We start from the raw sequence: 27,576 nt of genomic DNA, 5'->3' as shown, positions 1-27,576 counted from the left end.
AGTTTAGAAGTCCCTTGAAAATCTAAAGCATAAAAATGCCTGTCATCATACATGAAAAAATCCTTTGCAGCAGAGTCCTATTGCTCCAGCAGAGGGCGCTGTAACTGGCCAGGAAGTCTACCTATTTTAAAGTTAAAAACGCCTGAGGATCCATTTGGCGCCTCTATTCTTTATTAATGGCCACCATTATTTATTAATTATATATATATATATATATATATATATATATATATATATATATATATATATATATATATATATATATATATATATGAGATTACTGAGTGCTTAATTAACCCGTTGTCATCCCCCTCAGCCCTCCGCTGGCGGCGGGAAGGGACGAGGAACCATCTGAGCGGGCGGCTGGACGTACTTCTTTAAGCGCCCCGTTAACTGACAGGCGCGTCCGTCTTCCTCTGACTGCCGGTGGGAGAGAGAAGAGTGAGATGTGTGCGGCGGGAGGACAACGCGCGCGTCCCCGCTGTATGCGAGGGTGCCTCCGCTGACAGCCGCGATTAGCCTCCCCCAGCCCTCCTATATTAATGTGCGGCAGGAAGTCAGTGCGCTTCCTCGCTGTAGAGGAAGGGGAGGCGCAGGGGAGCTGACTATTGGGAGCCGATGCCAGGGAGGGCTGGCGGCGGTATTTGAGCCCGCGATGTGAGGAGGGGGGAGGGGGGGGGGGGAGGGATGAGGCGGCGGGGGAGCTGTGCTGCTAGTGTGCCAGGACCTAAGTTACAGGGAGCCTGGATGCAGCAGCGTGTACCCTAATAGAAGAAATCCATAAAATCACCAGTACTCACTGCCCTTGTAAATGCTGACTCTGTGCTCTGGATTTTCCATAGAGAGATGCAGATTCCTTTATCTGGGATCCTTGTCTCTCCATTCTGATAGCCTTTATCCCCCTTTTATTAGGTTGACATAGCTTAAAATATTTAGGTAAAGCCTGCACCCTCCTTTGATGTAGGTGGGATTGGGCATTGTTTTACCTCTTGTAAAGCCTGCACCCTCCTTTTAGTTAGGAGGGATTGGGCCAGTCATTAAAAGACAAAAGAAATAAAAATAAAATAAATTAAGATAAAAAAATTATTCACGGAGCTAGGAGCTCCCTTCAGTGCCTGTTACCTCTTAGGCACAATTTTTCAAACTGAGGGATGAGGGATGTGAAGGGGGAGGAGCCGGCTGTGCAGACAATGCTAATTTTTAGATTGTGCCACACCTCCGGTTGCAAGCTTCACACCCCTATTGTATATGACTCCAGTGTCCCCTAGTGGATGAAAGAGAAAATATACTGGTAGGTTAATTGGCTCCCAACAAAAATTAACCCTAGCGTGAATGTGTGTGCGTGTACAAATGGTAGGGAATATAGATTGTAAGCTCGACTGGGGCAGGGACTGATGTGAATGGCCAAATATTCTCTGTAAAACGCAGCGGAATATGTGTGCGCTACATAAATAACCGGTAATAGACAATAAAAAAAAATCAGTAACCGCTGCATCTTCCCAGTAATCCCTTCTCTCCATGCACCATACCTTTGTCGCTGTACGTCAGAGGCGCATGTGGTGAGTATATCAATCGCTGTGAGCCGGGTCTGCTTCCGTGATGGGACAAAGACTATAATGGGCTTCTTGGGCGAATGCTTGACAATGGAGTGGTAAACTGGCTTGGCCATGGAAAGAAGTCTGGTTTGTGTGTGACTGATGTTAAAGCCCTAGAGGATTGAGAGAACAACTTAAAAAAAAAAAAAAAAGAACTCCACCCAAAACAGAGATTAATAAGTGAAATACAAAATATTAAACAGACCATGCAGCTTGTACAAAGCTTTATTAGTGACATACAGTATAGGGGAGCTTTACAAAACAATAAGATGCCATGGTGGTATAAAATTATGCTCCGAACTTTCTTTGATAGGACCCCATTAGTCTCAAGTTACCATCAATTAGAAATGGAAGAAAAACAACAAACCAGAGCGTACCCCATACAAATGTCAGAGCTGAGCAGCTCCTCTAACTCAAAAGCCAAAGGACTGATATAAGACTTTGATATGAAAAAGTTACAAAAAAAAGAGAAATGTCTTCACTTAAAATATTGTCTACCAGTGTTAGTTTCAACCCAACCTATAACTAAGTACTGCTCATCTGACTAGGTTGTAGAGATCCCACAAGAACAGAATAGAACTTCCTTTCCCATCCCATTAGAAATCCTACAGTTCCCCCGCATCCCCTATACAGGATAGCACACACTGACAATGCTGAACTGTACTCCAAATCATCAATATCAATTTATGAATCGAAAAACCAGAAGACAGGAATAAAGCAGAGTAAAAGTACATTAATACTCATTAACATTATTATACGGACCTGTATGTGTAGCTCCAGGGGTACTGGTCTCACATTGGGATGGAAGTTAAACGTTGACGTGGCACTGCACCCTAACCAATGTGCCACATCTTTGGCATTGGAGAGAGAGGAGCTGAGGGCCACAATGCGGATAGGCCTCTCGATCTGGGAGGATATGTAGCGCATACGGGAGCAGATGACTTCCAGCACAGGCTATGGGGATACATAGAGAAGCCACATAAATGAACTAGCATACAACTAAATCTTGACAGAGACCCCTATAGGTAACAATGATCTGTATCAAACAAAGATGTAGGAAGAATGCGGTTCATATAACTAAAAAGCTTCTCTGGCACTGGATCAATGCTGAGATTTACTCACCCCGTTGCCTCCACCAATGAGATGAGTCTCATCCACGACGAACAAGCTAACGTTCTGCACATTTTTACGCTGCTTCCAACGTCGGGACAAGATGTCCCACTTCTCTGGTGTGCTGATGATAATATTCCCTTTTCCCAGCAGTTTCAGGTCAGTGCTGGTTTCACCAGTCAGCAGGACAACCTTCTTATACAACCTGTCCTGGAACTTCTCAAACCAGTCCATAAATACCTACATCAGCAAAACAGGGTAAGAAGAGCCCATTAGAAGGCACTAGTCCCATTGTTAACTCTCCAATATGCACAGCTCTCAGCATCTCACAACTACTATACCAACTACACGCCACTATCATAAAACAAGAGGCAAATACTCCTCCTCCCCAAAAGTAAAAAGCCCAACATGCTTCCACCAGAGCTTTTATAAAAACATTGGCTTTATAAAGTTGAAATCATTAATAGCCAAAATGATCCCATGGTCATTGTTAATTAACATGTTTCCACAGGCACAAATGAACCTAGAACTAAGGCAGCAGAGCAATTAATACCATGCCCAATTCATAGCAACATAAAAGTGTATTCATGACCAAAGAAACCACATTTCATTATGTAAACCCTATTTACAGTGACAATTATTATTTAAGCCAACATAAATACTTTGTGCCCTTTTAGCATCTTTAATATTGGCATCTTAATATGGATATGGGTCATTGGATAGACACAACTTAGGTCGACAATCATTAGGTCGACCATGGAAGGTCGACATGCATTAGGCAGACAAGGACATTAGGTCGACATGTGTTTTGGACTGTTTTTGGTGTAGTTTTCTTCGTAAAGTGACGGAGAACCCGACTTAATGCACTGTGTCCCCTCGCATGGCTCGCTTCACTTGCCATGCTTCGGGCACGGTGCATCGCTCCGTTACCGCTTTGCTCGGCACAGGTTACCATTCCAATCGTAGTCCACGTGGATCATTAAAGATGAAAAAAATCCCCAAAATTAAGAAAAAAGTGAAAAACTCATGTCGACCTTTTGACCTGTCGACCTAATGGCCATGTCGACCTTTTGACCTGTCGACCTAATGGCCATGTCGACCTTTTGACCTGTCGACATAATGGCCATGTCGACCTATTGACCACGTCGACCTAATGCATGTCGACATTCAGTGGTCGACCTAATGACTGTCGACCTAACGACCGTATCCCCTTAATATAATTAATATTGGTCTATTCTGCCCACTAATATATTCATAAAATAATATTGCCCCCATAAGATTGGAACTTCAGAGAATACCCCACAAATCAAATGATTGAGAGGACTGAATTTTTTTTTCTCCAATTCCTTTGGCAGACTCTGCAGATCAATTTTTTGTTAGGAAGACTGTTTTACAGGTACAGCTCGTCTTTCCCGTCCTGTAGGACTCCTAAAAAGTAAACTGAAGCTCCCTGTAAAGGGCATGTAGGAGGGGGAGGTGTTCTTGTTTTATTAAAAAGTGCCAAACTCCTGGTCTCAGTCCTCCATACACCAGGGTCTATGGTGTCCCTCAATGGATCAAGACAAAAGGATTTGACGTAAACACACAAATCAATCCAAGTTTTTGGGGCACAACTTCCTTAAGGACAATAGAGGAAAGCATATTATTCTTTTAAAACTGAAATTAGAAGGATTTTCGCCCATAGTGCACGGATGATTAATAATGACAGAAGTCTGTAAATGCTCAGACATGAAAATGGTGTTTGACATTAGCCAAAAAGTAACCCAAGATTACAGATGTGTTCTTTTACATTGATGCCGCAAAGCGTACGTGCGCATCGTGGTAACACTATGCCGCACCAGGGTAAGAGCAATTGCACCCACAGCTTTATAATGCTGTGCCTAGCTTTCGCTAGTGCGAGCGTTCAAACGCACCTGCTGTACCACAATGCGGCTAAGATGTATAAAGGACACATCTGTATGTAACCAAACCAAAAGATGTACGGCCCTCTATTTGTAAGCATGCTTTTGTATACACGAGCTAACAGCTCTGTGGGAGTGAAGATGTGCTATTAGCATACATTTCCATAAATGAATCAGATTTAACAGCTGACAATTACAGCTAACGAAGGCACAAAAAGGACTAATGGAATAATATAGCAGTTTGCGAGTGGGTGGAGGAAGCACTAAATGTGTACAGCATTTCCAGGACCATCTTTAACACAACTCAGGAAACTAATTTCTGCAAGAAACAAAGTTAGATTTTCGCAGTTGGCAGGGAGATCGCACAAATCCAGAAACTGAAGAGACGACTAGAAAGATTAACATATCGGAGATAAACACGCCCGCTGTAAGGGAGACAAGTGAGAGACAAGTTTCCTACAGAACGTGCCAAGAATTACCAAACGTGTTTACAAAACGCAACAATCAGGCAATCAGACAACCAGAACACGACCTGTCACAGAGAAAAGAGCAGATGAAACATTTCAGATACATTTAAAGAGGGCGCATTTCACAGAGAAGTCTTAATACAAAGGCCATGACATAGTCACGATGAAGACTTGCAGCTTTGAGGGGAGACGAGAATAAAAAAAAAAAAAAAAAGGCGGAATATAAAAAGGAAGGGTGTGTGGGACGCTTACAGGCCAGTGACCGCAATTGTTATGGGATGTAAATATCATACCTGTTCAGCTAGAGCCTCCATGGGAGTTATATAAACACAGCGCCCCTCTGAGTTCTGCAGGAGCATACGAAGAATTGCAAACTCTGCACAAATAGTCTTCCCACTGCCGGTGGGAGCCCCAACAAATACGTTGTCATCACTGTTATACACTGTATTGAAGACTGGATGGGGAAAAAAAAAAAAAAGAAGGACGGGAAGCATTAAAATAGGCTTCATGAACATTTGGTGCTCTACAACTTATACAGGTATAAAAAGGTGCCGAAAAATGAGCCACCAACAGAATGAGGGGTTCGCCAGGCTTTGCAGCTTACAGTTATAGGTACTCCGTCTAGTTAGGCTTCTTCATCAGTTACAGAGATGAAGCCATCCCGAGTGCTACAACGCTGCCAGCAGAATTTAAAATTTGTTGGTCTTAAAACTTAGATGTTCATCAAAACTATTAGTTGTCAGAGAACATTCTAACAAGCTCTCAGCTCCAAAAGTTAAGGTCACACTGCATAAAAACATTCACATTAAAGTCATTAAAATGTTTAAAATTACTCAAGAGCAACATGCTCAAAAACATTCCAAGAACTGCCAGGTGGTTTTTAACAGCTCCAAGAAACTAATTGAGTTGGTATAAAAGCATCAAGAGAATCATCTTAAAAGCTTTAGTCTAAGTAAAGACATTTTACATTTCATTTGTAACTTTAATAAACAGCATCACATAAATCTGCAACTTATTCCATTAAATCAAAAATTGCTTTTTTTTTTAATAAAAACCACCCACGATTACAGCTAAATATCTCCTTAACATAAAAGAACAGGTAATAGTAAACAATAGTGAAAACATTTGAGGTTTAGTCTGGGAACTGAAAATTGAGAATATTAATCAGTTCGCTGACAAAATTCAATTTAACAGGATAGCAGGGTCCACGAAACATCACAATTCTCTTCACCTTGGGTCTGGATAGGGTTGAAGAAAGGAAACTTGTCCTGGTAGAGGCTCTCAAATGCGCTGTTTCTTAGAGCAGAGACAGGCAGTGGCTGCAGATCCAGAAGTTCGGTGGGTGGGGGGTATTTCTCAGGCAGGATTAGGTGGCGGAAGGAGACGGGTAGCTGTGTCTCGCAGGCTGCAAAATACAAGGCAAAGAGTTAATACTGTGGTTCTGTTTAAAGTAAAACTAAGCACATTGCCAGTGTCCACAAGCAGGATTATAGAAAAACATTTTGAAGAAAATGTGGGGTTTAAATAAGTAAACCAACCACTGCCGCAGAATACTCACATAGCCAGCGGTCAGAGACCACCCGAATGAAGTACTGTGGGGGAAGGGGCTCAAACACCGGCACAAAGAACGTGACCAGATGCTCATCCTGAGCATATTTGGCTTTGAGAAGGAAATATTCATGGTGCAAAATCACTTCACTGTCCACATCTTCCACAAGGATCCAGAAAGCCTCAGAAGAGCCATGAACCTAAAGCATAATAGAAACCATTTAAGATCCATAATGAAATGACATCTAAACAGCACAAACATAAAATGTACTACGTTACAGACATACTGTTAAATACAGAACACAAAACACCAACACAACTACTATAAAGTACAAATAACATTTTATTTCAAAGATAAAACCTGGGTACAAATTTTTCCCTATAGTAGTCAACTAGACTCGAGAGGTTACCCGAATGTGTGAACTAAGCAGTGTTTTCATTAGAAACAAACAGAACAATGGACAGCGTCATCTCCTGCCAAGTCTACTGAACAGAACAATATGAAAAGGGGTATTTGTCTTATCTTTTTTCTGAGTCCATGGGAGAAACTGGAAACCATTGGTATAAAGTGGAGCTCAGGACTCTGTAACACACAGACACACACACACACTGCCATGGAACGGGGAGCCAGAAGGAAAAATCCCTTAGCCAGACAGGGGCATTAGGGTTGGACGCCCAGTGTCCCCCATGGAGTCAGAAAAAGGAATTTACAAGCAAGACAAAATTCCCCTTCTTTTGACAATGGGGGACACTCGAAACCATGGGACGATCCAAAGCTGTCCTTTGCTGCATTGAGGACTCTACATCCAAAGACCGCAATTGATGTCAAAACTGTAGAATTTAAAAAGAGTGTGGGGGCAGGGGACCATATGGCCACCTTATGTAGCTGCTCCACAGAGGAACCTCGGCATGCCACCAGCAAAGTCCCCACAGACCATGTGGAGTGAGTCCTGACCGGCATAAGGAATGGCTGATTAGCAAAAAGGTAAGCCTGAAGAATGGTAAAGACGCAACCAGTGGGCCACAGTTCATTTTGAAACTGGCCAGCCATGCATTTGGAAATCATAAAGCACAAACAAAGTGAGCTTCACCATAAGTACGGATAGCCCTGACCACATCAAGGGTAAGTAAAGAAGAACACGAATATCAGGAGAGAGAAGGTACCACAATTTTCTGGTTGATGTGGAAACTGGAGATAACTTTAGGAAGATAATCCAAACATTTATCTTAAGGGCCAGACACCCCATTAAAGCTAGATGAGCTAGGTTGGGGTGAAAACAAGGGCCCTGTGAGTAGATCAGGCCTGAGAGGTAGCCACCATGGGGAGCTGGGGGGTGGGGTGTAGTCTGTGTACCAGGCCCTCCGTGGCCAGTCTCAATTTCATCTTGCAAAGTACCCATGGAAAAAGAGGAATTGGGGGCAAGAGGTATACCAGGTGAAAGGCTCACAGAACTGTGAGAGCATCCACCAAAAAGATACCCAGATCCCTGGTGTGGGAATTGTAGTGGGGAAGCTTGTTGTGTATTGAGGTCACCAAGTAAATTTTTGGACTGCCCCAGTGACGAACCAACATTTGGAACAGCCCTGGATGAAGGGACCACTCTCCTGAGTGTACGTCTTGTCTGCTGGGAAAGTCCGCCTACCGGTTCTGGACACCTGGAATGTAAAAAGCTAACAGGGTGGGATGGAAGCATTCCAGCAATGGCGGATACGGCTGACCTACCACATGGTTCTCTGTCTTTTGGTACCTTCCCTGATGGTTTATGTAGGCTACTGTGGCTGAATTGTCCAATTGTACTCTCACCGGTTTGTGCTGAACCTGACAAAGTTCCAGGAGATGTTGATTGACAGGCATGCTTCCCAATCTGACCACCAATCTTAGAAGATGTGACTTCCAGTTACTGCTCCGGAGCCCCGGAGACCAGGGTCTGTTGTGGAGAAACCAATACTGAATCAGGAAGCGCACCTCTTGACGAGGTGAGAGGACTGGAGCCACCACAGTAGAGAAATCTGTGTCTCCCGTGACAGGACAATCCTGGGAGATTTGAAAGACAGAGAAGAACGGTTCCATTGATGCAAGTGCAGGACTTGGGAATGGAATTGCGCCGCATTCCACCATGTCCAAGGGGGTGATTAGTTTTCCCAGACCCTGCATACAGCAGTGAATCGAGACCCTGCGTTGGTGGAGAAATGATTGGATTAGGGACTGGAGAGAGTCCCATTTGTCCCTGGAGGAAAGACTGGGTTTTGGAGTCCAGAAGAGCTCCTAGGCATTTCATGAGGTGGAGCAAGGGTGGACTTACATCAATTGAGTAGCCAACCAAGGGCCGGATGTAATGACGCCTGAGATCGCCGGAGGTGTGAGATACCTGCCTACCTCTGAAGTTTTTTTTAAAGAGGCAATCACTTACAAGGCATGATTTTTAAAAACCATCCGAGATCGGCCAGCAATCTCGGGCATCATTACAACCGGCCCCAGGCATCAGTGAAAAGCAGGAGATGGCCATCCACCTCGGAAGTTCCCGGGGGAAGACACGTCCTGTCATACTACATGTTGGTTTGTCGGTAGGCTTGACTAAGCCTGGAATCCTAGGGACTGTGTTTGTGAACGAGGAGCTAAAATCTGGAGGAAGGCTGACTTTTTGCTCTACCCTGTGGATGAAAGGAGCATCGCTTGAACTTTGGAGCTGCAGTGGGAAAGGACGCGGTCTTAGATGGCAACGATTTTGTCCAACTCCTGTCCGAAGAGGATCTCGCAAGACAACGGTGGTGCCTCCACATTTTTTTCGGATTCATTATCCGCATGCCAGAGTGCTCATCTGGCTGCTACAGGTGAAGGCGATAACAGGGAGGAGAGGACACCAGAATCAATAGCAGCCTCACCCATGTAAGTGTCCGCTTCCTGAATATGATTAACTATGGAAAGAAGATCGGATATGCAAGTGCCAGAGCGAAGTCCATCATCCAAGGAGTTAGCCCATTGGCATATGGCTTTAGCTACCCAATCCGAAAACCAAGGCTGGATGAAAGGCCACATCTGAATTAATGAAGACTGACAACAGGAAATTTAGCAATTTCCTGTTTGTGGGGTCCCTGAGGGAGGCCACATTAGGAATGGAAAACATGGTGGAATCACTGGAGAGTGTGATTCCCACTGTTTCCAGTCCAATTGTGTGATAGGATAAAAGGATGAGAGTCAGTCATACAGTATTTTTATTTTTTTTATTAATTTGGTGAGTAAAGGCCTGCGCCAGGAGATCCTCCAGCTGAGCCAAGGGAGGGAACACCATTGGCTCGGTTTTCTTCCGTTTGAAGAGGGGCGCCTCTGATATTTGATGAGTAAAGCCAAGCAAACTGCTTGGACTATTGAAGCCACATTGACCTGGCCTAAGCAATCTTCTGGAGCAGAGTCAAAGGCCCTCCAAAGTTTACGATACCTCATCCTCAAGGTCAGAGAAGTTGTCGGACTGAGAATCATAGCGCGAGATGAGGGGAGTGCTCCCTCCAGGAGAACCTCCATCATTAAGAAGGCTCAAGTTTACACTGTAGAGAGATAGAACCTTGAATCAGACCCTGCACAGACTGAAAAAAAACTTGAACCCAGCTCGGTTCCAAAAGAGAAAGTTGAGGGTCTACGATAGAGGGCCGTGCAATGGTAGGCTGGTGTTCACCCCGTGGCTAATTGTGGAGGAGGGCGAGAGAGACTGCCAACTGAGTTGCCAGCTCCAGTGATAGTCCTGTAAAGAAACCTCCTCAGAGAAGGACTCGTCACGTGCCGTTCCAGAAAGTTTAATCGGCAGGCCGGCTTCCAGACCTGACCACCTTCCTTGGAAGGTTTCCCCTTGAGTGACTGCGCCCCAGCCCCGGAGACTTGCATCCGTGGTTAGAAGGACCCAGTACTGAATCCCAAACCTGCGGACCTCCAGAAGGGGAGGTAACTGCAGCCACCAGAGGAGTGAAATCCTGGCCTTTGGCGACAGACGTATTCTCTGGTATATGTGTAGATGGGATCCTGACCACTTGTCCAGGAGATCCAGTTGGAAAGAGAGCGTGACACCTCCCATACTGCAGAGCCTCATAATATATATACTCCCGTTATATAAATCACTAGTGAGGCCACACCTTGAATACTGTGTACAATTGTGGTCACCATATTACAAAAAGGATATCCTGGAGCTTGAAAAGGTTCTGAGGCGGGCGACCAAACTAATTAAGGACATGGAGACGCTGGAATACAAGGAAAGGCTTGCAAGACTAGGCATGTTTACACTGGAAAAGAGGAGACAGAGGGGACATGATCAACATCTACAAGTATATAAGGGGACAATACACAGACACCCGGGCTGGCTTCAGGACATCCCGGACCATTGATTTTATCACCAACGCTTTTCCTCTGGAAGAAACACCCTCTGCACCTCCGTGTCGAGGATCATTCCCAGAAAGGACAACCTCCTGGTTGGTTCCAAATGTGATTTTGGGATATTCAGGATCCAACTATGGTGGTCATTCAGAGTTGTTCGCTCGTTGCCGATTTTCGCTATATTGCGATTAGTCGCTTAATGCGCAAGGTTCGCAGAGCGCATGCGCTTAGTTATTTTACACAAAAGTTAGGTATTTTACTCACGGCATAACAAGGAATTTTCATCGTTCTGGTGATCGTACTGTGATTGACAGGAAGTGGGTGTTTCTGGGCGGAAACTGGCCGTTTTTTGGGAGTGTGTGAAAAAACGCTGGCGTGTCTGGAGAAACGGGGGAGTCCCGTCTGGAGAAACGGGGGAGTCCCGTCTGGAGAAACGGGGGAGTGTCTGGGCGAACGCTGGGTGTGTTTGGGAAGTCAAACCAGGAACGAAACTGACTGAACTGATCGCAATGGCTGAGTAAGTCTGGAGCTACTCAGAAACTGCTAAGAAATTTCTATTCGCAATTGTGCTAATCTTTCGTTCGCAATTCTGCTAAGCTAAGATACACTCCCAGAGGGCGGCGGCTTAGCGTGTGCAATGCTGCTAAAAGCAGCTACCGAGCGAACAACTCGGAATGAGGGCCCATGTTCCTTGAGAAGCTGGGTCGTGAGAGCTATTGACTGAAACAATTTCTCCTTGGACGATGGCTTTATCAGCAGATTGTCCAGATACAGTATTATGTTACCCCCCTGTCTGCAGAGGAGAACCATCATCTCCGCCATCACCTTGGTGAAAACCCTTGGTGCTGTGGAGAGGCCGAATGGTAGGACCTGGAACTGAAAATGACAGTCCAACAGAGCAAATCGGAGATAAGCCTGATGCGGCAGCCAAATCGGAATGTGGAGGTACGCATACTTGATATCCAGGGATACCAGGAATTCCCCCTCTTCCAGACCTGATATCACTGCCCTTAGAGGCACCATTTTGAACTTGAACTCCCTCAGAAAGGGTTTAGTGATTTTAAGTTCAGAATGGGCCTGACCAAACCATCCAGTTTCGGTACCACGAAAAGGTTCGGACCTGTGTTCCGCATTTGAGGAGGGACTGGTACAATGTACCAGTAGGGTAGGGTAGCCCTGTCTGCCAGCAAAGCCGGCAAGCCCGATGTGAAGAACCGATGAGGAGGAAGATCTTGAAATTCCAGCCGGTACGCCTGGGACACAATATCTTGCACCCAGGGCTCCATGCCGGATGACACCCAGACGTGACTGAAATGTCTGAGTCTCGCCCCCACCGGCCCTACCTCCAGGATGCGCTGTCCACCGCCATGCGGAGGACTTTGGCGCACCGGAAGCAGGCTTCTGTTCTTGGGAACCTGCCCCAGCAGGTTTCTTGGATTTTGGTCGGCCCCCTCTAAAGAAGGTGTTGGCCGGCTTGGTCTTTCTTGGTTTAGAAACCCGAAAGGACTGAGATGCCGGTAAAGAAAAAGGTTTCTTCGTAGCCGGAGCTGCTGAGGGAAGAAAAGGGGACTTACCCGCTGTAGCCGTGGAGATCCACGCATATAATGCTTCCCCAAAGAGAGCCTGACCTGTGTAGGGTAGGGTAGGGTCTCCACACCTCTCCTGGATTCTGTGTCGGCAGACCACTGGCGCAGTCACAGTCCTCGACGAGCCGAGACGGACATGGAAGAAATTCCTGCAGCCATTGAACCCAGGTCTTTCATGGATTCCACCATAAAACCTGCAGAATCCTGAATGTTACGGAGAAACAATTCAATGTCACTCTTATCTAACGTATCCAAATCCTCAAGTAACGTGCCTGACCACTTTACTATAGCTTTGGAAATCCATGCACAGGTAGGATGGAGTATCGCCCCTGAAGCCGTGTACATGGATTTGAGCGTAGTATCAATCTTGCGATCAGCCGGCTCCTTTAAGGCGGTTGAACCTGGGACAGGTAAAACCACCCTTTTTTGAGAGTCTTGATACAGACGCGTCAACTATGGGTGGGGTTTCCCATTTTTTTCTATCCTCCTCAGGGAAGGTGAAAGCAAACAGAACCCCCCTAGGGATCTGGAATTTTTTCTCTGGATTTTCCCATGCTTTTTCAAATATAGCATTTAATTCTTTGGACGCAGGGAAGCTTAGCGAGGCTTTCTCATTGTCAGTGAAGTAAGCCTCCTCAACCTGTTCAGGTGTTGTGTCAGTAATATTCAACACATCTCTACTAGCCTCTATCATCAATTGCACCCCTTTTGCCGTGTCAGAGTCATCTTGCATGATCTGGGCAAGAGCACGTTTGTGGGAACTGAGGTAAGGTGTTGTGTCAGTAATATTCAGTTGTTCAGGTGTTGTGTTAGTTCACCTGTTCAGGTGTTGTGTCAGTAATATTCAACACATCTCTACTAGCCTCTATCATAAATTGCACCCCTTTTGCAGTGTCCGAGTCATCTTGTATGATCTGGGCAAGAGCACGTTTGTGGGAACCCACAGAGGGGGGGCCTGAGGTAACAGAACCAGACCACATCACCATAGATTTCTGTAAAACCTGAGTCGCAGATTCAGTCTGAGCAACCCTAGCAGAAATCTGAGAAAACAGAATTTTAATACCTACCGGTAAATCCTTTTCTCCTAGTCCGTAGAGAATGCTGGGGTCCACTTCAGTACCATGGGGTATAGACTGTTCCGCAGGAGCCATGGGCACTTTAAGACTTTTTCAGAGTGTGAACTGGCTCCTCCCTCTATGCCCCTCCTCCAGACCTCAGTATAGGAACTGTGCCCAGGGAGACGGACATTTCGAGGAAAGGATTTACTTTTAATTTAACGGTGAGATTCATACCAGCTCACACATCAACCATGCCGCACAACAATTGCCACAACATGTTGAACTTGTGTAACTACAAAACTAACCACTGCAGGTAAAGTACGCACTGGGTCGGGTGCCCAGCATCCTCCACGGACTAGGAGAAAAGGATTTATCGGTAGGTATTAAAATCCTGTTTTCTCATACGTCCTAGAGGATGCTGGGGTCCACTTCAGTACCATGGGGTTATACCAAAGCTCCAGTACGGGAGGGAGAGTGCGTATGACCCTGCAGCACCGATTGACCAAACTTGAGGTCCTCATCGGCCAAGGTGTCAAACTTGTAAAACTTTGCAAACGTGTTTGCCCCTGACCAAGTAGCTGCTCGGCAAAGTTGTAATGCCGAGACCCCCCGGGCAGCCGCCCAGGATGAGCCCACCTTTCTAGTAGATATACCACAATAGAACTGCGCCCAACCCCTAAGGTGTGTGTGTTTAGCTAACGAATGCACATCAGATGGAATAAAGGATAATGTATGAACAGACCCAAATTTGAGTTTGCACTTGGATATAGAAAATCACAAAAATAACAATATGATGCGAATTAATTGTTGTGAGCCACTGTATTTATTGTATACAGGCCAATCTAAAGGTGTGCGGTTAATGCCCAGGGTGGGCGATATTGTCTCTTATAAAGTTCATGCAGGTTATAATACAGACTGCGGCGTCCCACACATCTGCTGTTGAAAAGTCTTTAGGAAAAAATAATAATAATAACAAATGCTGGTGTAGGTAAAAAATCTTTAAAACCTTCACGATGCCCTGAGCTTACGGTGGTGGCATAAGTGGGGTAAAAAATGGGGTCTCCGGACTGGTTTCCTCTCTCTGCCTGTGCTGCGTCCTTGTTCAGACGCCCCCCGGGTGCAGGTCGGTCAGAGAGGTGGACCTGTCTAGCGGCGGGGAAAGGATTCAGATGCCGCTCTGCAGAGCGGCTAGCTGCGCCTCTCCCACCACTTACAGAGAACTCACCTGTCGCCCGCTCCAGCCGCATGCCGCACTCCGTCACCGGCTTCCTCCGCTGTCTGGTATCCTAGCAGCGCTGCTGGCTTCCGGGTTGGTCCGGTCACGTGACCGGGTCTTTTCGATGTGGGAAAGAGTCTTCCTGATGAAGTCTTTGAATCTGTAGTGGTTCTTTCTTTGTAGTTCTTCCAACGCGTTTCAACCTTTCGGTCTTCCTCTGGGAGTGCTTGAAGTGTCTAGATTGACATGATTTATATGTTTCTGAGGGGGCCATACCAGTTCTGATTGGATGAAGGATTGTATCACTGATTGGGCCTCTGACCGGTCTATCAAACCATACCTGTTCTGATTTGTATGTTTCTGAGGGGGCCATACCAGTTCTGATTGGATGAAGGATTGTATCACTGATTGGGCCTCTGACCTGTCTATCAAACCAGACCTGTTCTGATTAGATGAAGGATTGTGTCACTGATTTGGCCTCTGACCTGTCTATCAAAGTCAGTGTGTTATTTCTCTAAAGTGGTAGGGTCCGATTTCCAAAATTAGAGTATGATGTGACATAGCTGATCTAGTATAATGTTTAGGAGAGATATACAAATAATACAGATATCTTATTTATGTATTTGTTAAATCCATGTTTGTAATGCCTCTGCATCATTATATATTAGAAATAAGTACCCTATATTAATATTTGTAGTTCTCCTGCTGATGGTGTCTAAAATGAGGAAAAGAGGTGTGTACAGTATTCGGATGATGTTGTGCTACTGTCATAGTATCTGACCTTATTGTCTTTAAGATTATTTGCAGATGACCGACCTGATCTCATTGTCAATATTGAGACCCCTAGGGGCTAGGGTCCCCATATTGACAATCATGCTCAATTCTTCTTTGTTGATTTTGTGAATAAAGTCCCCTCCTCTCCAGTTTCTTTTCACCTCTTTTAGCCCCGTGAATTTGAGTAATGCGAGATCTGAATGATGGTAGTCCCTAAAGTGTAAAGATAATGGGTGTTCTTCCGTCCCCTTCCTGATGTTCCGTACATGCTCGGCTATTCTTGCTTTTAACGGTCTTATCGTCCTTCCTATATAGTGTTTTACGCACGGGCACTGTAATATGTATATGATGCCCTGGGTGTGGCATGTTAGCCTGTCCCTAATCCTAAATTCATAGTCATTGCTCACAGATCTCATGTTGCATGTGGGTGCAGTGCTTTTTGCGCCCGTGGTTTTGCATCCTATACAAGTCCCACAGTGGAAGAAACCTCCTTTCTTGTGCGTCCCATCTATTGTGGTTTGTGTTTTGTTGGTTGGTGGTATGCAGCTGTGTACTCATTTTGGTTTTATATCGGGGGCTTTTCTGTATACCAACTTTGGCTTTGGTGGTAAGATTTTGGCTAAGGTGTCGTCTTGTAGTAATATGGGCCAGTGTTTCTCAAGAATCTTCTTCACCTTGTTCGCTTGTTGTGAGAACTGTGTAATGAATAGAGGTTCTTCAGTGCTTGTTGCCTGTTCTGGTTTCTTGTATTCTAGAAGTGGTGCTCTATCATTTTCTCTCACTGTGGTGAAAGCCTTTTGAACTAACTCTGGGTGGTATTTCTTTTCTCTGAATCTATTGCTAAGTGTGGTCCCTTGTGTGTCATAGTCACTGATTCTGGAGCAGTTCCTCTTTAATCTCTTGAACTAGCCCATTGGTATACCTTTGAGCCAGGTGGGATGGTACCCACTGGATGCCAAGATAAAGCTGTTGACATCCACAGTCTTATTGAATGTGTTGGTGTGTATGGCACCTTCATGTATAAATATATTGAGGTCTAAGAATTCTACTGTCTTGTTGCTATAGTTGGTGGTGAATTTCAAATGCCGATCATTCTGGTTGAGGTTGGAAATTAAGTTTCTGAGTGATTCCTCACTTCCCTGCCAAATGAATAATATATCGTCTATGTACCTGGTCCATAGGACGAGACTTGCGCCAAGCTCCGGGTCTGACCAGATGGTATCGTCTTCCCATTTGCTCATAAAGAGATTTGCTTAACTTGGCGCAAATCTCGTCCCCATTGCGGTCCCCGTGGTTTGGAGATAGAATTGGTTGTCAAACCATGCATAGTTGTGTGTCAATATGTATTTGATGCCCTCCAAGATGAAATCTTTGTTCTATAGTCATATCTGGATTGGTTTCTAAAAAATGTTTTGTGCTGCAGATTCCTTGTGAGTGGTCTATTATGGAATATAGAGAGGTGACGTCGCTGGTGACTAGCCAACAGTCGTCACTCCATGTAATGGATTGCAATTTCTGTAGAATGTCTGTAGTGTATTTGAGATGCGATTTCTGTGATTTAACATATGACTGTAAGAAAATGTCAATGTACTGGGATAAGTTTGAACTTATGGAACCTATGCCTGATATAATGGGCCTCCCTGGGGGCTTCGTCGGATGTTTGTGTATTTTGGGTAAGTAGTAAAATACAGGTATTATAGGGTGTAGTGTATTGAGATATGTGTGTTCTTGGATTGATAGGATACCTGTGTCCACACCTGTTTTCAGAAGGGTCTGTAGTTGTTTTTGAAAGGACTTGGTGGGGTCTCCTTTCATTTTCTGATATGTTGTAGTATCGTTCAGGATTCTGTTGGCCTCTGCCATGTAGTCGTGTTTGTTGAGTAACACTATCCCCCCTCCCTTATCAGCTGGCTTGATGATCAGGTCAGTGTTCTTGCATAGAACATTAAGGGCTTTTCTTTCATTGTTAGTGAGATTGAGTGATTTGGATTTGGTGATGGTATTGTTCAATTTCATAATGTCTTTTTCTACCATATTGGTAAAGGTGGCTATGTTATTGCCCATCATGTAACTGGGGTAAAACTGTGATTGAGGTTTCAAGTCGGTGTGTAAAAATGGATCCTTGCTACTGGGTTTGTGTTGTGGTATCGGTGTTTTATGGAAGTATTTCTTGAGGGTTAGTTTTCTGGTGAATTTTTGAATGTCCATGTATGTCTCGAATTTATTCATAGGTGCAGTTGGGGCGAATTTCAATCCTTTGTCTAGGGCACTGATCTGGTGAGTATCTAGTGTAAGGTTGCTCAGGTTAAATATGCCCTGTCCTTTCTTGTCCATGTTGTTCATGGTCCATGTTTTACTTTTTTGTCCTCCCCTGAATCCTCGTCTGGTTCGGATAGTTTCCTCTTTGTGGATTGATGAGGTGTTTTGACAGACTCTACCTGAGGGTGGTGGCCTGTCACTAGCCCTAAAAAATTTTGTTCTCCACATAGTGAATGTTTATCTGTTGTGGTTGGTTCTCTAGTGGATGCAGTTGTGGCAATGTTTGCACTAAGGTCTGTAATTGGTGAAGTTGCTGTATTCAATGCTCTTAATTCGGTATCCAGCCACCCTTGTTCTAAGGATTGTCTTGCTACCTCTAGTGACGGATCTTCTTCTATATCATAGATGGAGAAGGAAGTGTCGTAATCTGTACTGGTTGTAGAGTCGAGTGATGTGTTTTAATGTCCAGCTCTGAAACAGTAGAAGCTATTTTTGGGGGTTGTGTGTGAAGTTTTTTCATATATTGTTGATAGGTTAGTTTTAACCTCTTGTATACGGGTGAATAAGAGCATTGAATACAGCAACTTCACCAATTACAGACCTTAGTGCAAACATTGCCACAACTACATCCACTAGAGAACCAACCACAACAGATAAACATTCACTATGTGGAGAACAACATTATTTAGGGATAGTGACAGGCAACCACCCTCAGGAAGAGTCTGTAAAAACACCTCATCAATCCACAAAGAGGAAACTATCCGAACCAGACGAGGATGCAGGGGAGGACAAAAAAGTAAAACATGGACCATGAACAACATGGACAAGAAAGGACAGGGCATATTTAACCTGAGCAACCTTACACTAGATACTCACCAGATCAGTGCCCTAGACAAAGGATTGAAATTCGCCCCAACTCCACCTATGAATAAATTCGAGACATACATGGACATTCAAAAATTCACCAGAAAACTAACCCTCAAGAAATACTTCCATAAAACACCGATACCACAACACAAACCCAGTAACAAGGATCCATTTTTACACACCGACTTGAAACCTCAATCACAGTTTTACCCCAGTTACATGATGGGCAATAACATAGCCACCTTTACCAATATGGTAGAAAAAGACATTATGAAATTGGACAATACCATCACCAAATCCAAATCACTCAATCTCACTAACAATGAAAGAAAAGCCCTTAATGTTCTATGCAAGAACACTGACCTGATCATCAAGCCAGCTGATAAGGGAGGGGGGATAGTGTTAAGGGGGGTACACACGGAGAGATCCGTGCTTAAAATCTAAGCAATCTTGCTAGATTGCTTAGATTTTAAGCACGGATCTGCCGTGTGTATGCCCTCCAGCGATAGCGATGCGTGGCCCCGCACATCGCTATCGCCGATGCTAGATTGAGCCTGCATGCAGGCTCAATCTAGCGAGTCGCTCACTTCACCGTTGTGTGAAGTGAGCGGCCCCCCGTCGGCTTTCCCCCTCGCTCAGCACATCGCGCTGTGCTGAGCGGGGTGAGAGATGTGTGCTGAGCGGTCTGTGTTAAGATCGTTCAGCACACATCTCTCCCGTGAGTACCCCCCTTTACTCAACAAACACGACTACATGGCAGAGGCCAACAGAATCCTGAACGATACTACAACATATCAGAAAATGAAAGGAGACCACACCAAGTCTTTTCAACAACAACTACAGACCCTTCTGAAAACAGGTCTGGACACAGGTATCCTATCAATCCAAGAACACACATATCTCAATACACTACACCCTATAATACCTGTATTTTACTACTTACCCAAAATACACAAACATCCGACGAAGCCCCCAGAGAGGCCCATTATATCAGGCATAGGTTCCATAAGTTCAAACTTATCCCAGTACATTGACATTTTCTTACAGCCATATGTTAAATCACAGAAATCGCATCTCAAATACACTACAGACATTCTACAGAAATTACAATCCATTATATGGAGTGACGACTGTTGGCTAGTCACCAGCGACGTCACCTCTCTATATTCCATAATAGACCACTCACAAGAAGTCTGCAGCACAAAAAATTTTTTAGAAACCGATTCAGATATGACTATAGAACAAAGATTTCATCTTGGAGGGCATCAAATACATATTGACACACAACTATGCATGGTTTGACAACCAATTCTATCTCCAAACCACGGGGACCGCAATGGGGAAGAGATTTGCGCCAAGTTACGCAAATCTCTTTATGAGCAAATGGGAAGACGATACCATCTGGTCAGACCGGAGCTTGGCGCAAGTCTCGTCCTATGGACCAGGTACATAGACTATATATTCTTCATTTGGCAGGGAAGTGAGGAATCACTCAGAAACTTAATTTCCAACCTCAACCAGAATGATCGGCATTTGAAATTCACCACCAACTATAGCAACAAGACAGTAGAATTCTTAGACCTCAATATATTTATACATGAAGGTGCCATACACACCAACACATTCAATAAGACTGTGGATGTCAACAGCTTTATCTTGGCATCCAGTGGGTACCATCCCACCTGGCTCAAAGGTATACCAATGGGCCAGTTCAAGAGATTAAGGAGGAACTGCTCCAGAATCAGCGACTATGACACACAAGGGACCACACTTAGCAATAGATTCAGAGAAAAGAAATACCACCCAGAGTTAGTTCAAAAGGCTTTCACCACAGTGAGAGAAAATGATAGAGCACCACTTCTAGAATACAAGAAACCAGAACAGGCAACAAGCACTGAAGAACCTCTATTCATTACACAGTTCTCACAACAAGCGAACAAGGTGAAGAAGATTCTTGAGAAACACTGGCCCATATTACTACAAGACGACACCTTAGCCAAAATCTTACCACCAAAGCCAAAGGTGGTATACAGAAAAGCCCCCGATATAAAACAAAAATGAGTACACAGCTGCATACCACCAACAAACAAAACACAAACCACAATAGATGGGACGCACAAGAAAGGAGGTTTCTTCCACTGTGGGACTTGTATAGGATGCAAAACCACGGGCGCAAAAAGCACTGCACCCACATGCAACATGAGATCTGTGAGCAATGACTATTAATTTAGGATTAGGGACAGGCTAACATGCCACACCCAGGGCATCATATACATATTACAGTGCCCGTGCGTAAAACACTATATAGGAAGGACGATAAGACCGTTAAAAGCAAGAATAGCCGAGCATGTACGGAACATCAGGAAGGGGACGGAAGAACACCCATTATCTTTACACTTTAGGGACTACCATCATTCAGATCCCGCATTACTCAAATTCACGGGGCTAAAAGAGGTGAAAAGAAACTGGAGAGGAGGGGACTTTATTCACAAAATCAACAAAGAAGAATTGAGCATGATTGTCAATATGGGGACCCTAGCCCCTAGGGGTCTCAATATTGACAATGAGATCAGGTCGGTCATTTGCAAATAATCTTAAAGACAATAAGGTCAGATACTACAACAGTAGCACAACATCATCCGAATACTGTACACACCTCTTTTCCTCATTTTAGACACCATCAGCAGGAGAACTACAAATATTAATATAGGGTACTTATTTCTAATATATAATGATGCAGAGGCATTACAAACATGGATTTAACAAATACATAAATAAGATAACTATTATTTGTATATCTCTCCTAAACATTATACTAGATCAGCTATGTCACATCATACTCTAATTTTGGAAATAGGACCCTACCACTTTAGAGAAATAACACACTGACTTTGATAGACAGGTCAGAGGCCAAATCAGTGACACAATCCTTCATCCAATCAAAACAGGTCTGGTTTGATAGACAGGTCAGAGGCCCAATCAGTGATACAATCCTTCATCCAATCAGAACTGGTATGGCCCACTCAGAAACATACAAATCAGAACAGGTCTAGTTTGATAGACAGGTCAGAGGCCCAGTCAGTGATACAATCCTTCATCCAATCAGAACTGGTATGGCCCCCTCAGAAACATATAAATCATGTCAATCTAGACACTTCAAGCACTCCCAGAGGAAGACCGAAAGGTTGAAACGCGTTGGAGGAACTACAAAGAAAGAACCACTACAGATTCAAAGACTTCATCAGGAAGACTCTTTCCCACATCGAAAAGACCCGGTCACGTGACCGGACCAACCTGGAAGCCAGCAGCGCTGCTAGGATACCAGACAGCGGAGGAAGCCGGTGACGGAGTGCGGCTGGAGCGGTCGACAGGTGAGTTCTCTGTAAGCGGTGGGAGAGGCGCAGCTAGCCGCTCTGCAGAGCGGCATCTGAATCCTTTCCCCGCCGCTAGACAGGTCCACCTCTCTGACCGACCTGCACCCGGGGGGCGTCTGAACAAGGACGCACCACGGGCAGCAGGGGCAGAGAGAGGAAACCAGTCCGGAGACCCCCTTTTTTACCCCACTTATGCCACCACCGTAAGCTCAGGGCATCGTGAGGGTTTTAAAGATTTTTTTACCAACACCAGCATTTGTTATTATTATTTTTTCCTAAAGACTTTTCAACAGCAGATGTGTGGGACGCCGCAGTCTGTATTATAACCTGCATGAACTTTATAAGAGACAATATCGCCCACCTGCATGAACTTTATAAGAGACAATATCGCCCACCCTGGGCATTAACCGCACACCTTTAGATTGGCCAGTATACAATAAATACAGTGGCTCACAATAATTAATTCGCATCATATTGTTATTTTTGTGATTTCTATATCCAAGTGCAAACTCAAATTTGGGTCTGTTCATACATTATCCTTTATTACATCTGATGTGCATTCATTAGCTAAACACACACACCTTAGGGGTTGAGCGCAGTTCTATTGTGGTATATCCACTAAGCTTCTCCATTTACATATAGGTGGGTTGGAACACCCATCAGAACGAGCAGCACACCCCGGCTAGCTATAGAATAAAGACACTCAGTGCGCAGAACCCTCCAATTTATAGTGTTGCACCTTTCTAGTAGTATGGGCATTTACCGAATTCGGTATCTGCAATCCTGCTGTGGAATGAGCGTGCTGAATCCAGCTCTGATCCAGCGCTCAATGGTCTGCTTAGAAGCAGGACACCCAATCTTGTTGGGAGCATACAGGACGTTCTTAACTCTGCCCTATCTTCATGGAAGATCAGGTAAGGGCTCTTGTGAGACAAGACCCCCAACTCAGACACCTGCCTTGCGGATGCCAAGGCCAACAGCATGATCACTTTCCAAGTGAGAAACTTCAATTCTATCTCCTGTAGAGGTTCAAACCAATCCGATTGAAGGAACTGCAACACCACATTAAGGTCCCATGGTGCCACCGGAGGCACAAATGGAGGTAGGATGTGCAGCACCCCTTTCACGAACTTCTGGAAGGAAGGCCAATTGTTTTTGAAAGAAAACTGATAAGGCCGAAATCTGGACCTTGATTGAACCCAATTTTAGGCTCGCATCCAAACCCACCTGCAGAAAATGGAGAAAACGTTCCAACTGTAACTCTTCCGTAGGAGCCTTCTTGGATTCACACCTAGACACATACTTTCTCCAAATACAATGGTAATGTCTAGACGTTACTCCTTTCCTGGCCTGAATAAGAGTGGGGATGACTTCTTTGGGAATACCCTTTCGGGCTAGGATCCTGCGCTCAACAGCCATGCCGTCAAACGTAGCCGCGGTAAGTCTTGATACATGCACGGCCCCTGCTGCAGCAGGTCCTCGCGAAGAGGAAGAGGCAGAGGACCTTCTATGAGCAACTCCTGAAGATCTGGATACCAAGCCCTCCTTGGCCAGTCTGGGACAATGAGGATAGCTCGAACCCTTGTTCTTCTTATGAGCTTGTGAACTTTTGGTATTAGTGGAAGTGGAGGGAAGACATACACCGACCGAAACACCCACTGTGACACCAGTGCATCCACTGCTATTGCTTGAGGGTCTCTCGACCTGGAACAATATCTCTGAAGCTTCTTGTTGAGACGAGAAGCCATCATGTCTACTTGAGACACTCCCCAAAGACTTGCCACCCCTGCGAAGACTTCTTGGTGGAGGCCCCACTGGATGGAGATCGTGTCTGCTGAGGAAGTCTGCTTCACAGTTGTCCACTCCCGGAATTAAATTTTGCCGACAGAGCTTTTGCATGTCTTTCTGCCCAGAGGATCTTTGTCACCTCTGCCATCGCCGCTCTGCTTTTCGTTCCGTCCTGGCGGTTTATGTACGCAACTGCTGTTACATTCTCCGACTGGATCTGCACGGGTTGATTTTAAAGATGTACCACTTGTAGAAGGCCGCTGTAAATGGCTCTCAATTCCAGGACGTTTATGTGAAGACAGGTTTCCTGACTTGACCATTTTCCTTGGAAGCTTTTTTCCTGTGTGACTGCTCCCCAGCCTCAGAGACTTGCATCCGTGGTTACTAGGACTCAGTCCTGAATCCCGAACCTGCGTCCCTCTAGTAGGTGAGAACTGTGTAGCCACCACAGGAGCGAAATCCTGGCTCTGGAAGACAGGATTATCTTCTGGTGCATGTGTAGGTGGGATCCGGACCACTTGTCCAACAGGTCCCACTGGAATACTCTGGCATGGAATCGGCCAAACTGTATGGCCTCGTAGGCCGCTACCATCTTTCCCAACACCCGAATGCATTGATGGATCGACACTCTTGTTGGTTTGAAAATTTGTTTGACCATTCTCTGGATTTCCAGAGCGTTTTCTACTGGTAGAAATACCCTCTGTACTTCTGTGTCCAGTATCATCGCCAGAAAGGACAATCTTGTCGTCTGTTCCAACTGCAACTTTGGAAAATTCATGATCCAACCGTGTTGTTGGAGTATGGACAGGGAGAGTGCAATGTTCTGCACCAACCGTTCCCTGGATCTCGTTTTTATCAGGAGATCGTCCAGGTAAGGGATTATATTGACTCCTTTCTGTCAAAGGAGGACCATCATCTCTGCCATCACCTTGGTGAATACTCTCGGTGCTTTAGAGAGTCCGAACGGCAACGTCTGGAACTGGTAATGGCAATCCTGTACTGCGAATCTCAGATAAGCTTGAGGAGGAGGATAAATGGGGACATGTAAGTAGGCATCTTTTATGTCCACTGACACCATGAAGTCCCCTTCCTCCAGACTGGAAATCACTGCCCTCAGAGATTCCAACTTGAACCTTTTCAGGTAGAGATTCAGAGATTTCAGGTTTAAAATTGGTCTGGCTGAGCCGTCCGGCTTCGGAACTACGAAGAGGCTTGAATAAAACCCTTCTCCCTGTTGTGACAAGGGCACCAGGACAATGACTTGATCCGGACACAATTTTTGAATTGCAGCTGTTACTACTTCTCTGTCCGTGGGAGAAGCTGGCAAGGTCGATTTGAAAAAATCGGCATGGGGGGACGTCTTGAAACTCCAGTTTGTATCCATGGGACACTATTTGCAAGACCCATGGGTCCAGGCCAGATTGAACCCAAAGCTGACTGAAAAGTTTCAGACGTGCTCCCACCAGAGCGGACTCCCGTAAGGGAGCCCCAGCGTCATGCTGCAGTTTTGGCAGAAGCAGGGGTTGATTTCTGCTCCTGTGATCCTGGGGATGCTGTGGACTTTTTCCTCTTTCCCTCCCTCTACCTGCAAAGAAAGAGGAACCTTTACCCTTTTTGTATCTGTTGGGCCGAAAGGACTGCATCTGAGAGTGATCTGTCTTTTTCGTCGGCGCAGGAGCATAAGGCAAGAATGTCGACTTACCAGCGGTAGCCGCAGACTAAAGCATCCAGCCCATCTCCAAACAAGGCCTCACCTTTATACAGGAGAGCCTCCATATTTCTTTTGGAATCTGCGTCAGCATTCCATTGGCGAATCCACAACGCCCTCCGAGCTGAGACTGCCATGGTAGCGGCTTTTGAACCTAAGAGCCCAATATCTTTCATGGCTTCTAGCATGTATGCAGCAGCGTCTTTGATATGACCTAACGTTAGGAGTATCTTGTCCATTTTTCGATAGCACTACTCACCCACGCACAAGCAATGGTGGGTCTGAGTAGCGTACCACTGGCCACATAAATAGATTTTAACGTAGTCTCCAACTTGCGGTCTGCCGTCTCCTTTAGTGAAGTCGTCCCAGGCGCAGGGAGAATCACCTTTTTAGTTAATCGTGACAGGGCACTGTCTAAAACTGGGGTGACTCCCACCTTGTCCTGTCCTCTGCCGGAAAAGGATAAGCAACCTGAATCCTTTTAGGAATCTGAAATTTCTTTTCAGGGTTTGCCCAAACTCCCTCAAAGAGCGTATTTAGTTCGTGAGGAGGGAAAGTTACGTTAAATTTTCTTTTCCTTCTAAAAATAAGCCTTCTCCTGAGGTAAAGGAGGGGCTTCCGTAACTTCTAAGACCTCCTTTATAGCAACAATCATATATTGAATGCCAATTTAGGATCTATTCCCCTGGAATCACTAGTGTCGACACAGGAATCAGAGTCCGTGTCGGTATCAGTTTGTACTATTTGTGCACGGCGGGGGATTCCGTCCCCTGTTGAGCATCTGTGTACGGAGGATTGTGACGCTAGCCTTGGGATCCAGTCTCCGGTTAGTGTCTGTGACCAGTGTAGTGTATTAAGACGCTGGCTCAGGACGCCCCTCAAAGCGCCAGCACTGTGTGCCGCTGAGCATTCCTGGAGCGCAGCCCTCAGAGCTGCGCTCCTAACCTTGTGCCGCCATATCTCGCCTCTTCTGATCTTCTGGCTCTGTAAGGGGGTGGCGGCATGCTGCCGGGGTGAGCGATACCCTGTGGCGGGGAACGTTCGATCCCCTCAGGAGCTCAGTGTCCTGGCAGCGGAGATAGTGGCTCAGACCCCGCAGGGCGGACACTACTCCCCCCCTTAGTCCCTCGAAGCAGGGAGGCTGTTGCCAGCAGCCTCCCTGTAAAATAATAAATTCTAAAATAAACTTTTACTAAAGAAGCTCTGTAGAGCTCCCCTAGCTGTGACCGGCTCCTCCAGGCACATTTTCTAAACTGAGTCTGGTAGGAGGGGCATAGAGGGAGGAGCCAGCCCACACTCTCAAACTCTTAAAGTGCCAATGGCTCCTAGTGGATCCGTCTATACCCCATGGTACTAATGTGGACCCCAGCATCCTCAAGGACATAACAAAAAAAAGATTTTCAACTATTGCAGACTTCTCAGGAGTATAAAATAAGTGCCAATAACGCATTTTAGGCTTCCATAGTCAGGAGGTACATTGCATCAACTTTGTATGAGAAGAACCGAGTTTCTGGTAAAAAAAAAAAACAACGCTGCTTATTAACAATACTAACCTACTTTCATATATTACATGCAAGTCAAATTTCCTGGCCAGGACGGATTACTAATCAATGAAGTGAACTAACTCACATTGAGCTTGCTTTACAGACAATTGATTGTTGCTATGCTGTTTCACTTCCTAAGAATATAACTACTAACTCCTACACAATCATTTTTAGGGTAAAATTAATGTTTGAATTTTGATATATTTTTAGTAGGTGAATATGTAGTGTTAATGTCTGGTGCAATAATTGTTTTATATAAAGGTATTATCTTTTAATGACAAATTATCTAGAGTATTAAACATGGATCACTAGTGCTTTCTTTATTATTTGGTTTAGGTTTTTTAATGCGAATTGAGTAATCCTTATATTAAAAAGCAAATAATCAAGTTGCACTAATTGCTAATTGACTCCAGATTTTCAC

At 45.0% G+C, this 27,576-nt stretch overlaps 1 protein-coding gene across 1 annotated transcript in view; it reads right to left on the bottom strand.

The window, feature by feature from the left end:
- The window catches only part of SNRNP200 (small nuclear ribonucleoprotein U5 subunit 200), a 122,674-nt gene that overhangs the window by 28,529 nt on the left and 66,569 nt on the right, over positions 1–27,576 (bottom strand). Inside the window, exons 28-33 of the mRNA XM_063932018.1 lie at positions 6,632–6,821; positions 6,305–6,478; positions 5,367–5,527; positions 2,718–2,945; positions 2,358–2,549; positions 1,530–1,708 (exon numbers count right to left, since the gene is read on the bottom strand). Of these exons, the coding sequence (XP_063788088.1) occupies positions 1,530–1,708; positions 2,358–2,549; positions 2,718–2,945; positions 5,367–5,527; positions 6,305–6,478; positions 6,632–6,821 (1,124 nt within the window). The remainder of the gene's footprint in view (positions 1–1,529; positions 1,709–2,357; positions 2,550–2,717; positions 2,946–5,366; positions 5,528–6,304; positions 6,479–6,631; positions 6,822–27,576) is intronic.

Source organism: Pseudophryne corroboree, chromosome 6 (genome assembly GCF_028390025.1).
Source record: "Pseudophryne corroboree isolate aPseCor3 chromosome 6, aPseCor3.hap2, whole genome shotgun sequence".
NCBI lineage: Eukaryota > Metazoa > Chordata > Amphibia > Anura > Myobatrachidae > Pseudophryne > Pseudophryne corroboree.
The sequence above is the reverse complement of the archived record's forward strand: the minus strand, read 5'-3'. Positions and strand labels throughout refer to the sequence as shown.